General features: G+C 39.0%; 1 protein-coding gene across 1 annotated transcript in view; it reads right to left on the reverse strand.

The window, feature by feature from the left end:
* Nucleotides 1-344: 344 nt before the first annotated feature.
* Nucleotides 345-16,166, reverse strand: part of cep89 (centrosomal protein 89) — a 71,659-nt gene continuing 55,837 nt past the window's right edge. The window contains 1 exon segment of the mRNA XM_063880504.1: nucleotides 345-2,216. Within this exon segment, the coding sequence (XP_063736574.1) occupies nucleotides 1,916-2,216 (301 nt within the window). The 3' untranslated portion in view covers nucleotides 345-1,915.

Genomic DNA, 16,166 nt, shown 5'->3' on the forward strand with positions numbered 1-16,166 from the left:
CGATTGAACTCCTTTAATTACTTCCTGACATGGTAACATCATTTTGTTAGACCCCAGATTCTATTGGCTAGCCCTCCAATGCTTTCTGTTGTGATAGGCTAAGGGGCGCGACATCTGGGCTGTGGTTTCAGACAGAGGGTGAATATGGTGCTGCGGATGTTTCAATGTTTTATTTGCAATTATCCGAAACCAGGTGTTGATTTACAAATAATGCATTATACATGTTTTAAACCATACTAGTTCTAGATATTAGTTATTAATATCAGCACTAAATGCTAATATATATTTATATATATTTTAAATATATTTGAAAAGCCTTTAGCCTGAATTACTCAACCCTAGATGAACGGTTACACTGAATTCTTGAATGTGCTTTCTCACATGCCTCCACAGTGAGATTCAGGAAAATGCATTCACAAAAGCAGCTAGCAGTCAACTGAATGAATCAGATTTGGTTTATATGGCACGTGGGTGAAAGAGTTCATAAACGGGTGTTTTGACAGGGTTTTTTGGCAATAGTTTTTGATCCTTAAGCAGTTGCCGGTAAGACTTCAAAGTGTTCAAATATTTACCTAAAATCTTTCATGGTGTGAATCTGGGTTGTTGGGTACATTTTTTGCCAAAACCTAAATCTGGTGAATTTGAAGATGTGTAACAAGGGTGATTCAAAGATCATGTTTTACCCCAATGTGTGATTTGTTTTCTGCTGTTTTTCTTTTTAAAATTCCGATTATTCATTCATGTATTGTAAATGTTTGGCGAGCAGAAACAAAGCAGCCACCTCAAACATTACTATTATTTGCTGATGATGAAAGAACATACAGACAAATGTTAATTGCTGGTTATACTTAGCCATCAAACACCCGTTTATGAACTCTCAATGCAATCATTTGGACGTTTTGATTTGTAGGGGGGTGCTCAGTCTGCCATTACACTCATCTTTTAACAGCTATCATGCGTGTGTAAACCTCTGTACCGCCGTCACGCTGCTCTGTGTCCGTCAGCGGGGATTTGTGGTACATCTATGCAGACAGTACTCAGCATTGTGGTCTCTGTGTTATCCTGCAGGAAAAAGGTTATGTGTTATGACACTCTTTTAATTGATGGTTGGTTACATAAGCATTTGGTAGGGAGCACTATCAAACAATAAAAGCCCACAGATTTCACAACTACTTCAAGGTGAGAAAAACTATAATTGTTTTACAATCTGTCCCATTGTTTGACAAATCAGGTAGTACATTCAGCTAAATTACCCATAATATATCTGATAGTTAAAACATTCTGTTATGAAATGAAAATAAAGACAAGCATGTATTTAAAGATGTGCTTTTCTTTGTACTTATTCGAACACTTTTCCCCCTTTTATTTTATAATAATTGTTTTCGAAACATGGAATATCCCTAAAAAACAATCAACCGTATCTCTTCCAAATCACTCATCTCATTTTGATATTTTGAACATACAAATGTACCTGTAGCTTTTCCACTGCTGCCTGTTGGGTATGTACCATGTAACAGTGAAAATGACAATCTTTACCACACGTGCCCAGCAGGAGGAAGCACTGCCTTTATCAAGCAGAATGATGCAACTTTCTCCACTCCTGGGTATACTGCATCTAATATATTTGGCATGGTCTATCACCCCTGAGGCAAATTTAAAAAGACTAATAGATTCAAAACCTTTATCAAACCTTTGTCTTTCTGACTACGTGGAGTGATGTCAGGTATATTTGGCCACACTGTCAAAACTGAGCATTATATAAAGTAAGCTTCATTATGATTTGTCCGTTTGTTAAAAGTAAGACTAAGATTTGATCTGCAAAACAAAAGCAGAAGTCTCTAAATTGACACATTCACAACTTTAAGGAATAAAGTCTACGTTGCAAATCTGAGTGAACACTTATTGCTTATGGCTTTTAGCAATAGAAATCCAGCCCATGTTTATGTTTCTCGTCCAAGGCGTTGTTTTGGTGACCAGAGTCAGATTTAAATAAGGACCTTCTCTGGAGCCCGGGGCTTTCATGAGAGGTGAAGAGGAGAGGCGAGGAGCTTTGTTCCTGACACTGCGTGGATTTGGTGGCTTCATCCAGAGCTGGAGAAGGCCAGGCAATGCTGTAGAGGTCTGCAGAGGGCCTCGACTCCAAAAGAGTCTCCCTCATCTGCTGGTTTTCCCGGGTCGCTGCCTGCCACACCACCTCCAACTCTTCCTCTATTTCCCTGGAGGAGACAAGAGAGGAGAGAAGACAAGGAAGCCTGTCAGTCGAAACACAACAAAGTTCTGAAAATGTCATTTAACCGAAAAAGGCAGAGCCTTATACTAAACATGTGATGGTTGAAAAACTAAACTGGACCTAAATGACTGAAAAGAAAAACAAATCTGGTGATCCATTTTCTAAGTCTGTTCTTAATTGTTTCTTCTCCTTTGGTTATCAGCTTGTCAAAAAATACGGTGGCCGAAAGGAGCAAATGCGCAACAATGGCACAAATATTTCCATTAAAAGAAACGCGCTGCAGTTTCAAACACAAGAAAATTAGGAAACATCTTCACCAACTTCACAGCACATGGGCAGCATTTAGAAAACATTCATCAGCTTGATGAAACATGTGCAGCGTTTACTAAAACAACGTGTTAAAGAAACGCTGCAAGAAGCGGGATACACAACGGAATCCAGGGGACAACATCAGTGATGCACACAGCCGTCGAGCTTCATGAATTATGTTGGCCCACTGTCACTGTTTTTTTTTTTTTTATCATCTTATTTTAACAATTTGATTACATGTTTCCTTCCAAGATTATTGCAGATCAGCTGTAAGCTAGCTAGCTAGCTAGCTAGCTAACCTAGCTAACATAGTCATTTTAAATATACTGACAAAATACATTAAAATGCCAACTGTTTCCAACAGTGACATTTTAGTTTTGGTGTCTGATGCCTGATTTACTACTCACTTTTGCCAAATGCAGCTAAAATACACCAGTACCTGATGTTACTACAGAAAAGAACTGAACTAGGACTGAAAACACTCTTTTCAGTTGATTTTATAGTTTTAATGTTTACATGTATACTAAACACAAGCTGCCTATAATAATATGATTAAAATACAATCCTAAACAGAAGAAATACAAGGATGCACTGTTACCTAGCCTACGAACACACATACTTTTGCCGAACCTTGTTTTTTTTAAAGAAAAAGTTCACCTGCTAAAAACTATTCCCCAAGTCAGGAAACCACTTTATTACTAACTATATTTTCTTCTCATTTGCCTCTCAGGGCTTTCCTTGAATAAATTAAATACAGAAGAAACAAAAAACTAAGAGAGAGTTAGCCTAACACATTGAAGGCAAGTGTGTGTTGGAGTTAGGAAAGGTGGAAAAGGTGAGATGCGGTGGTAATGAAGCTCATTCATACATCACTGTGGCTGCAGTGTGTCATCAGGCTGACCACAGGAAGACCAACTGTTCATTCGTACTTTCTTATAGAGTGAAATAATCTTCAGCTGACTCCTTCGAGTGCATCATGACCAGTGTCACAGTATCTGCTTGATCTGCTGTGCGCCCGCCAGCACCATCATGTCTACAGCAGACAATGGTGACACCCGGGACATACACACTGCAGCAGCTCCCAAAGCTTCTTTTCAAACTTGTATCTACATTGTGCAGAACAAGATTAACTCTCCAACACTTTTCTTATCCAAAAACACTGCGCTTCTGCTGGGAATACAATTGTATGCATCATCTCCTTTCCAATTATTTCTAAAGCAGCGCCTGAAGCGAATGCTTCGATGTAACAAAGAAAGCAATGATCCACAGTGATATAGCCATTCCACTCACACCATAATGATGTCCATGCGAGCTTTGTATAACTTCAGCCTCTCCAAAGAGATCAGTTTTTCCTGTTAAGCATTGTCACAAAGACTGTAATCTTGAAAAACTGAATTGGTTATTCTCAGAAACTCAAAAAAGAAAATGGATCACTGAAGCTATAAAGATGATTAAGCTAGACAAGGTAGATTCCAGACTGCAAAATAATGAGACAAAATATGTTGAATAATGGACGACTGGAGGAAAGTACTAAATGTCACTATTAAAATGAAAAAAGGGGAAAAAATGAGGAAGTAAAAGAAAACTAAAAACCGCCTTTTTAAGTCTGTGCTGCTCTATGGTATTAATATTGCATGCTACCTGTGCTTAGAGACGAATGTACATTGAGAATGTAAGGAAAGTAACACAGAATTTTGAAAGGGCTGCATTTGTATACCATCTGTATATTGGATTGGAGAGGGTTTAAAATGGCAGGAAACAGTTTTATGTTGATTCATTGTTTGAATTGTTTGAAAAGTAATGCCTGAAGCATTGCAGTTGTTATTGAAAAAGAATAAGGCCCAAAGCAGCAGTGGACATCAGAATGGTTGTAGTTGGTTTAGTTACATTTCACGGTGCTGGGGGAGAGTTACATGTAAGAGTTTGCAGTAAGAAGAAAGAAAAATAAATTGAATCATTCAAATGTTCCTTTGGAAGGTCTATTAACAAGTTTACCCTCTCTGTTATAGATAAATTATGGTCCAAATGTAACTTGAGATTCACTTTTTTTTAAAAGACTGCCCTTTTAGAAAGGCTAAACATGTTTCCCTCTATGAAGGCAGGATTACAGTTATTCAAAATGTACAGCTCTTTATTTTTCTCAAACTGCCTGTGCTACAGCACATCTTTTCCCAGTGTCTGAAACCAGAGTCTGCTCTGATTGGTTAGCTGGCCGGCTCTGTTGTTATTGGTTAGCTGCCTAGAGATATCCTTCCCCATAGCCTATCACGTACAATGTGTTGAATCTCTAGGTAATAGAAGCATGAGTGTTATATAGTGATGTCATTATGTGACAGAAGTGAACAAAGGAGTCCAATGGAGGAGTTTCATTAAGGGGAGGGGAGAGAAACTCAAAACACAGGGATTTTAGCCTTTACAGACCATTTACATGCACAAAAACCTATATAACACACTACAGGAAAGGGAAAACCCTAAAAGCAGAATAGGCACCTTTAAAGTCAGAACCTTGTGATGCAACAAACCAGCTTGTGGTAATGTAATCAAATTCCTGTCATGTAAAACAAGCGTTAGCACTGTTACAGCTACCAATCGTACTAATGGGCAGCCTGTGTGTCAAGTATCTGACAGATACTACGACTGGTTCTATATGTCTTTCGTGATGAGAACACTAAAGACAACAGGTGTACGTTTTGCATTCAAGGTGTGCATGTTTAAAAAAATAGTACAAGGGTGAAGAAAACTGAGATGAGTAAAAACTAAATACACTGCCTGGATGGTCCTTACTTTAGTGTGCTAACAGTGTAGTGACGTGAGCAGCAGGAAATCACATTTTAGCCACCTTATAAAAAATCAATATCAATCTAAGTGTACTCTTATTTTGAATTTTTTCGTCGCGTTACCTTGGCATCAGACATCCCGACACGGGGATGAAGCTGTTGCTGTTACTTTTGATGAATAATAGTAATGTTACCAGTCAGAACCCAAGGGGGTGTTGGTCCACCGCTTCCTCGATTGTTACGGTTGTGCTGTTGCGTGGCCTTGGCATTCACCTGGCTGAATTTATGAAGAATTTGTCACAATTTAAGACACAGATAAGTTGAATATTAGAGGCTGATTGGTCAATTTGGTAATTCAGCATTCTGCTCTTTTCTGGTAGCAGACTGCTGCTAAGTGAAAAAGAGAACAACAACAAAGGGCTGAATATCAGAAAAATCAGCAGAAGAAGACAGACAGGAAGTAAAGACTAAAGAAAACCCTGCATTGTCTCAATGTTACCAGACTGGTTCATGGAAAAGAAAATATGAAAGTGCTGCCTTTGTTTTAAGTAACATTGCTGTTGCCGCAGTGCTAAACTTTACAGTATGTTCATCTGACTGTGTCACGGTCTGTTTATTTTTCAGTTCTATTTTGAAATGTATCACCTCTTTGTATCTTGTATAGTATTACTTCCTGTCTTTAGTTTCCCTCTTGTCTGATTGTGTTTTCTGAATAAAGCTCGCTTTTGGTTTAAACCTTGACACCTGCCTTCCCTGTCTTCGTGCTGCGGTTGGGTTATATTTACCTCATCCATAACAGACTTCTTCTGGGATACTTCTTGCCATATCAAGGTTTCTTTTTTTCATTAATAAGTGCTTTGCTGCACATCATCCCTTACATAGCGTTTGCCTACACTTCTTTTTAATGGGCCTTTTCTAGGTGGCTACATTATGTGTTGCTGCTGCCTTCTCAACAGCAGTTTTTATGCAGGTTAACCATCCCTTTTATGCTGCTGTGACTGTACAGCACTGTCTAACAGAGGCAGCCAATTTGCACACCGGCTCTACTGTACCAAAAGCTGCAAGGAAATTCTCTTTTCTTCTCTACCTGTTCGCTGTTGTCAGGGACGCAACAAATTGCAAGCAGGTGAAATGAAATGTGCTGAATAAACACATTATTAAATTAGATCCAGCTGATAGTGTGGGTTTGGCATGCAGTATATTGGTGTTTCCATCATTGTCCATGACATGCACTGAAGGCTAAGTTGGCCTGCTATGTATTTTTGATTTGCAGTGTCTAAAACTGGCTAAAATAAAAAAAACATGTCCAGGAATAAATTACACCTCGAATACATCTCTCTCACACACTCAAACACATTAAAATGTGTCCAGAACAACGGTTTCTGCAATTAGAGCTTATAAATAAAACATCAAGCTGCTTTAAAATCAGTGTGCCTGATAGTTTTACATGCCACAGGTCATCACATTCATCTGGTTTGTAGGGATCTTTATTTTTTAAAGAATTGTTTGGGCAACCAGTGCAGTTCAGAAACGGGGAGACAGAGGGGAAGACGAACCTGGGTCCACCGCATGGGGATCAAACCCCACTATATGGCCGCCTGCTTTACCCACTGAGCTATACGACGGCTGTAGGGATCATTATTTAGCTAAAGAACTTTTTCATCAAATGAATTCACCAAGCACAATGCAGGAATAAGTGGAGTGTTGCTATATGAGGCAGCAATCACTGGGCTCAGCCGGGATGGTGCACTGCATTCAGATCATATGGGAATATCTGTCAGAGTGTATGATTGTTAAAGGCTGTGAGTTGGAAGTGCTCACACACTCAAGCTCTACTGATGATATCAATCTTGATTTTCTTGAGTTTTTTCTTCAAGGACAGGTTTTTATTGTGACACTGAAAGGAATGAGGCTATTTCAGTGAGCAATGGATGATATTTGAGTGGCACCATGGTTATAAACTGAGCATAGTTGTCTCAAAAATGTGCACTGCTTGTAGTAAGAAGACATTCGTGTTCATTTCCCACTACATTTAGTTTAAAGACCCAATAAAACATTGAACAATCTGCCCTATCCTGAACCACACCTAACCATTTCATCAACCCAAGAAAGAATGTTGGGTTTTTTCAATAATTTAGTACATTTCTAATACATACAATGAATTGAATAGTATGTCTACCGACAGCTGTAATGCGTACAAAGTTTTCAACTTCACAATACCAAAACTTCACACATTTTACCACATTTTAACAGACAGGAAAATCCTTATTGTAGCTGACGCTTATTTATTGGTTTGTATTTTTTGAACAGTGCATAATGTACGCCTGAGCTTTGTTTTATTTCTTTAAATGATAACATTATCTTGCCGGAAGTCACGTGATTTCAAGCTCCGGATGTGAGTATAAACGGTGCTAAAAAGTGTAAGCCATAGTAAAAATGTGCGTTTTTCTACTGCTGGTTAACAGGTGAATACGTTTTCACGGTGTGTCATGTCATACATGAAGAAACAATAAATGTAAGTGTGAACATCAGTTTGATTCGTAACGTGATTTGAACCACAGTAGTTACAATTATAGGAATATTAGAAAATGATATCAATTTGGTCCATTCTAGAAATGATTGATAAAGCTCTTTAAAAAAAAAAAAAACGTTACTAAATTAATAAAAAGGAAAACGCTTAATCCATAGTCCACTTAAGCTTTTCTTTTTGAAGGATCAAGCAGGCCATTTTACTCAGGTCATTCAATGACCACTGGTGGATGACTTCTACCCTTTCAATGTCGCTGTTTTAATTCAATTGTTTTGATCAGTACCGTCTTTAGTTGTCATGATGACAATAACCCCAATTCCAGATTCATTTCAACAGATGCTGTGCAGAATCTGTACAGTCAATTGGACAAAACTTTTGTAGCAGAAACGGTTTTAATTTCCGTTTGTAGAAGTATTGACTGATAATGTTTGATTTGGCTTTGGTCAGGTCAAATGCAATCTCAGAACCCATTGGTTACTGTCTGACATTAACAGATGTGTGTTAATGTCTGCAAATATTCAATCAGGTCAAAAAAGTTGGCTCTTAACTCCATTCTAGCGTCTGAAGTTGTTAATTTGAACAATGACCATTGCACATAAGGGGTTGTCTTGTCACATATCTCTTAGCATCAACATAACTATTATTGTCTCTTGCCCCCAGAGGCTTAGTGTCATAGGCTATAGGTCTGACTGAGGCCACTGAAGTAAACCGATGAAGTTGGTTTGCCTTTAGTTTAGCTGTTGATGACTTGGATGATTTAGTTTTTTGTTTTTTTTAAGGTGCCTTTGACCAGTTTGTTTTATTATGGTTCAAAATGTGCTGCTTAAAATGACCATTTGTTCCGGCAAACCTCTTCCTTTAATATAAAGGGTTCTGCCAATATATAACAGAGAATTCACTCTCAATTCACCACACCACTACCTTCTAAAGTATATACTATTCTTTCTTTTGCTTCTAACTTTATTCTCCTCTCTCACAATGTTCAATTTGATGAGCAAGGTTTGATGTTGTCGTTTTCATATTCGTGTTGAAGTTCTATTAATGCTCATTATACACGTGCTTGTCGTTTTTATGAATGAACCCACTGTTTCACAAAGAAATGACTTCCAGCTCCAAGCTAACATAATTACCTATTTGGGCTGTTATTGTTATAATGACTGATAATTTAGAGCTCTTGCGTCATATGCTGTTCATACGTCAGTTACTGAAGCAATCAGCTACCCTGGCTGGACTCAGTGAGCCACTCATAATGATTGAGGGAACATCAGCATTATGGCACAAATGTTGTACGTGTGTAAAAAAAGACCGCCTGCTAGTTTGAAAAGGATGGGGCTCTGTACATCCACCCCGGGCTTAAAGCTTGAAGAGGGCAACGTTGTGTTAGAAACGATTCATGGTGACTCAGCTGGATTTAATAGATACACACAAAACTATCACGCAGAAATGGTTGAGGGTTGGGGGTGCACTCTTGTATCTGTTGCTTTTCTGTGCTTAAAGCCTTGTAAGAAAAACAAGATGGATACTAATGATGTGAATACTACTGACTCGACTGTTATGTACTGCATGCTACATTATTCATTTACCAGGAGACTGTTAAACTGAAATAGACTCAAGCAATACGGTTTCTCTACATCACAGGACTATCACTTTCGATGTTGGTGTTTAGCAAAACTAAAGGCAGGTTCCCATCAGTCACATATTTAGAAAATGTAAGCATGCAAACAAACTAGACTATATGGTTGGTATCCAATGAATCAGGACAAACACGTTGGGACCATTGCATCATGGACTTTACTGCAATGATTCCTCAAGTTAGGAATGATTGCATTACCAGTTAGTCACAAGGGTATAAGACTACTGTAAAAACCCTGGTTCAGGACACATCATAGATTCTGGACATAAATATGACCATGGTTTGTCTCCAAATTATTTAAGTAGTTTGAGGACTTTTTCACTAATGAATCGCTCTGGACTTTCTGTAGTGTCAATTTGATCCAAAACAAAATGACAGGTTTTGAAGTTTCACCACACCATTGTGTGGACCAAACAGTCGAACCTTGGTTTGACCCATACAGGAGGTCTCAGTCAGGTTCAAATCAAACGAGATTTGTTTTTGGATGGCTTGGACATTAGGACTGGTAACAGAAACTTCTGGCAGGAACCAGAAATTGGAAAAAACTAATACGTTAGCACAGAAGGATACCATTAGCGCGATTACTTCATAAAGAGTCATTAAGAAAAACTCAAACACAGCAATGACAACATGCTAACATCATACACATGTCCCTCTACTAACGTATCAAAGGCTAATAAAGGACGTCATAACTTATGTATGAAATGGCAACAGGATGTTGTGTTCTTTATTGCGCTGGAATAATCGCAACCAAAACTAACCAGATCAGATTTATACAACAGAAACTTGAAAGGATCCTTTCAAGAGCAACTGCTTATTTTGTTGTTTAGACATTGCTTTTTTTTTCTTATAAACACTTTGGCAGGACAATATGTGTTGTTGATGGGGTGAGACACAATATTTTCAATTCAATTTCAATTCATCAAGGCCATCTTAGCTCCTACATTTATTTTGAGAGCATTAATTTGACTACAAGGCGAAAAAAGACAAACATTCTCTATCAGCTTAAGTTTCATTAATGCTGTTTTCCTGAGTCATGGATTAAATACCGTTTGTCCCTTGTCTCCCCTCAGTTAAGACCCTCACAAACTCCAGCACCTGCTAATTGCCTCCAACCCTAACAGCATGCACAGATGTGTTACCCATGGCAACTACAGTCTTCATTGCTTCCTTTTGAAACTACTCAGCCAGAATACAAAGATAAATCACACAGCTAAAATAGATGTAAAATTCAACAGGAGTGTGTGTGTTTGTGTAGGAGTGTTTTGGTGTGATAGTGGTGGGGCCCGGGAGGCTGCACAGCTGCAGTCTGACCTGTAGCAAAAAGCTCAGCAGCAGCTCCACCAACTCAGTACATCTCCATTACAACTACAGCTTCAGTAAGCTGCAGCCATCTCAGGATTTGGTCTATCGCTCTGCAACACAAGAACTCTCCCTCTCACAGTCCTCGCCCTGTCAGCACACACACTGACATGATTCACTGTTTTTCTGAGCAGAAAGGGTTATAAATGACGGTCTGGCTGTACCGGCACCAGCATTTGACAATCATTCCTTATTATCGCTCCAACAGAGTCTTCTGCTTCTGTTTCATAACCAAAGGGAAGTGAGCCATTTAACAAATGCAAATGGGTCATTAAATAGTCCTAGATCCAGACAGATACTGCTGTGGCTGAGCAGAAGTGAATTGTGTGTAACATTCACACATGTCAATGACTTTTCTAAATTGCAACTGGCTTTTTCGAAGATCAATATTTTCGGAGAGGGTCCCAGTGCAAGTTTTAAATTAGACGTTCAGCATGCTTAGGGCAATACTCAGTCGTCCTTCACATCAAGTTTTTTTTAGATATACAGATTTAGTCCTATTTAATAAAAGCGTTCTGCCCTAGCAGAAAACTGAGGAAATTGTTTTTGGCTCACCATCTGATTCCCATAAAGTCCCCCTTGTCATCCACATAGATCAAATCAAGCAGGGAGTTTCATACAAATACTTGGGTGTAATGATTGACCATCTGCTGTCATGGAAAAACCATATCGAATATCTGTGCAAAAGAACAAAACTAAGAATTTATTTTCTCCGCCGCCTTAGGTCTTCTTAGACAAAATCTTCTGTTGTTCTTTACATCTGTGATTTTGTCGGTTCTACAGTACTGCAATACTACCAGGTTACAATTGTTTGTCAACTGCTTTACAATCGAAACTGCTCAAAGATTTTTGGTCAACCCTGTCAGAGACTTTATGAGTCAGCGTAACATAACCTAGTGAGGCTGTCCAACAACATAATCTCTGACCAAAACCATGTTCTGAACAGCGAATATGAACTGCTACCATCTAATCGGAGATACAGGGTCCCTCGATTCAATAAAGTCAGATTGAAGCACTCTTTTGTGCACCAGTCAATCCTTAGACTAAATACAGAGCTAAATCCCAGATCAACTACACGCTAAAGGGCCTTTGAGCATGTTTCGCTCAGTGATTGTGATGTCTTGTTAAATGTTTGTTTTTTCATGTATTGTCTTGATATCTGTCCATGTTGATGTTACAAATGGAGCTGCTGTGACGCAAGTCAAATGTCAGACGCGATCTGACCATCAAAGTATTATCGTTTAGTATCGTATCGTTTTATTCTCAGTATAATATGTTCAACTATGGCTTCTGTTTTATTGGGGAAAATGTGTTGTGGAATTGCAAGGTAAATGGTAGTGTAGGTTGTAGCTCTAAAAATGGATTATGGATTATCCATGTGAGTAAAGTGCTGTTATTAGCAAAATATTCCTACTGTGTGGAAATGCAAGACTTTCACGTGCTTTAAACTGCAATACAAACATGAGCTCATGAACCATGGCTTCTCTGCCACTTCCTGACGTGCATGAAGGAGAGCTGCATCTTGAGCCTCTTTAGACACTGCTTTCCTCCATTCTCCCAAAATATACAAAATTTGGTATGAAAACTCCACCAGCGCATAGTCCAAACATACTGCTGGGTCCATCTTTGGTTCGGTCGTTCTGTCAGCGGGTTGGAAAAACAGGACCCAAGTGCAGTAAATTGAACCGGAGGCAGTAATGGATCCAAACAAACGGCGAGCTTTATTTAAATTAAAGCTGTACTTTCAACCAAAAATAACCACACCAACACTAACCAGGGGATACAGGGACACTGGGAACAGGAGCAGACATACGGACGGGCAGGAACAGGCAGGTAGCAGGTACGGGATCAGGTAGGAAACGACGACGACCGAACCAAGACTAAATACACAAGGCTAATCACCAAACAACACACAGCTGGAGAGGGGAGGAGAAACACAGGGGCAACAGGTGAACACAATGACACAATCAGGGGAAGGAGGGAAACTAAAGACAGGGAGTGAAACTTAACCTGACACAAGAGGGGAAAACCTTTCAAAATAAAACACACAACACAAAGACATGACAGATACGAAACCAGGATCGTGACAATCATGGGAAAAGTAACAAATGCTAAATGGAGACTGAGCCAGGATCCTTTCAGAACCACTCCTGAACCTGAGGGGAAACCAAGAGATAATTAAATGCAAACACAATGAGTTTATCTGCATTCATGGGCCCTAGCATCAATTATGCATGAAGTTATAAGTGTGTAAGCCATTTCCATAAACTAACGTCAGCAATTTACCCTGCCTGTTTCCCAGCGTGTGAAAACAGGAGAGATTAAGACTGCAGCAAACAAACGCTCCAATATGCCTTAAAGGAGGAAGACAGAACTTATGTCAGACTTACAACTGAACCCGAGCTGAGACATTTATAATTATCCACAAACGTTCTCACTGCACCTTCGATTATTTCCACAGTGGAAAACATATACACTATGTTTTCATTATTGTATTATCAACTGAAACAAAACAATTTGTGTTTTTGTTAGCTTAGAATGAGCCCTTATATTTATGTAGGGAGTTTGTCCTCTTTTGCTACATCATGTTTCTTCAGTACTACAATACAGACAAACCAAACTTTTAATGTTACTTGAAGGCCATGGTAGATTCTCAGACAGACTCGTTAAACTTTGGTAACATGAGCCACGTAGTCCAGCAACCGTGGTGAGGCCATCCACTGCCTGAATTTCATGTTGCGAGGTGGTACCGTTATCATGGTAAAGATGGCTTTGTTAGGTGAATGTCGTGAAAGATAGGGCAGTGCAACCAAGGTTCTGCACCAGGCAGCTCATGATGACTTGTAAAGGGAGGGGTATTTTGTTGGTTGCATTCTGCATCCTTACCACTAAATGGCACAAAATCATAAACACCAGAGCTCTTAGTAGTCCAAGGCTGTTCCCGGATACTTTCCAAACGCTATCACTAAACAGTATTGCTACTGAGATATAAAGGAAACCTACAAAAATGTTTACAAGAAGAATATTATAGACCTATTGACAATAGTATAAACCTTATATATATCCTATTCTCAAACTATTCTCAGTACAGTCTTCATCAATCAATTTTAACCAATTATAATGCGTCCGCCACAAAATACTTAAGTCATTATACCTACAACAACTTCTATAATCTCTGATCATGTGATACAATATTGAATAAGAGCATATATTATATATACACTTTTAAAGGGGAGAAACCCATTTAAAGACTCAATCCCCTCCAAAGCTCCTGGAAGTCTCATGCAGTGCTGCCACTCTGGAGGCTACCCAGAACTCAGCAGGCAGGTGGCAATCACAACCTATCAGCAAAGCTGCTGCAAAAGCCCAGGCAGAATACAAAGCAGCAGATCAGAGAGAAAATAAAATAAGGCAGAGATAGATTTTTTCGTCCGTGTGGAGGTTAGAAGTTTGACTTCAGCCAAGTGGATCACTGGCTGACAACAACCACACTGAATGTCATATTTTTTTGCTGTGGCTGGTGAACTGGTCTAGTAGCCTTGTAGGTTACCTGCAATTATTTGGTTACTTTGCATGGCATATTGATTACAAAATCACATAAGAATCACAAGATCAAGCAGAATCTATCCTGTCAGGCTCCGAGTACTGTTACCGTCCAGACCTGTCAGCATCCTGTGAAGAGTATCGGGCTGCTACCTGGTGGTATACATGTCTGATGCAGCAACATGGCAGCTCATAAAGCGTTTAAACTAAGATACTTCAACAGCAAAAGTTATATCAGGACTTGACAGTATCGTCTTTTGCCGACTGACTTCGGCCGAGATAATGTCAGGCTAATTATTTGGAGGTCAGTCAGGGTTTCAACCACACCACACTCATCCCATACTCCCAATGACTCACAGGGTGAATGCACTTTCACAAGACCAGACTACAGTGGTTTGTGGTGTCTTAAAGCTGATGTGTGTGTGTGTGTGTGTGTGTGTGTGTGTGTGTGTGTGTGTGTGTGTGTGTGTGTATGTGTGTGTGTGTGTGTGTGTGTGTGTGTGTGTTTGTGTGTGTGTGTGTGTGTGTGTGTGTGTGTGTGTGTGTGTGTGTGTGTGTGTGTGTGTGTGTGTGTGTGTGTGTGTGTGTGTGTGTGATTTGTCATTACGATGCCCTCGGGGCAGAGCAGGACAGGATCTTCTAACAATCTGATTAGCCAGCTTTCATTTGATAGCAGCATGCAGCAGGCCCAGTGACCAAGCTAAAAACAGACATACCAGCGGGGGGATTAAAGGGGAAGCGGCAGATCGTTTCAGGAGCAGCAAAGTTCCAGTCAAGTTTTTTGTCTAGGCTGTCATAATTGTTTATGTCTTGTGTGCTACACTTGTTATACTGTTGTCCTGCTGTGAGTTCAGAAAAATGCATAAAAGATAAATCTGTCAGTGTGTTACTTAACTGAACACATTAAAACTAGAACAGTACTCCCAGAGTTTAAGTCTCTACAAACAACATTTCCGTAAAAGTAAATACTTTTTTGAAAGATTGTTTTCACCATTGTTTAACCACAACAAATTTCAACCTTCCAGAAGTCTGTGTTCTCTGCCAAGAAATCTAAATGTTCTCCTTTTACTTTTATATTGTCATATACTGTATAATGGTTAGAGTCATAGAATAAACCATTCAAATGATAAGGAGATAAATTATTGTATTTTATTTAAAATATTTGATTAGTTTAAATATATGTAAATGATATGCATTATACACAAAGCCACTTAGAGCTAGTTTAAAAAAGTTAAACAGTTCATAATTCTGTTTCTTGCATCTGTTTTCTATTGTTCTTGTCATGTTCTAATTTACCTTAGCCCATTACAATTTTTTACTGAAAAAAGCATCATAATGTCAATTCATTAGCTGATAGCTCTGAAATTCAGCTAACGCTAGGTCCTCTACTATGATTTCAACTACCAATTTATCTAAATGTGGGATTTAAAGTCACCATGGAACAGAAAGCATTAATGCACAATCACATATTTGTTCTCGACATCAGTCTTGTCTTGTCATCCCGTGTTTCATTCTTTTTTTATTCGTTTTGGGTCAAATAAGTTGCTAGATGGACTAGCCTTATTTGGCGTATTCCTTAGGACAAACAGAACAAACCAAAAGGATCTTTAACTCATGTATTTGGCCATTTGGGGGCAGTGTAACAAGTTGCTAACCAAATACTGACATATTATCACATTATGTAGTTGATGTGACGAATGTGTTTGAGAACGGTTGCTTGAACACCGAGACATTTACAGTATGTACTGAGCAGGGCTTGTGAGTTAGTGTTCTCTCGGGGAC

This window comes from Eleginops maclovinus, chromosome 4 (assembly GCF_036324505.1).
Source record: "Eleginops maclovinus isolate JMC-PN-2008 ecotype Puerto Natales chromosome 4, JC_Emac_rtc_rv5, whole genome shotgun sequence".
NCBI classification, from domain to species: domain Eukaryota; kingdom Metazoa; phylum Chordata; class Actinopteri; order Perciformes; family Eleginopidae; genus Eleginops; species Eleginops maclovinus.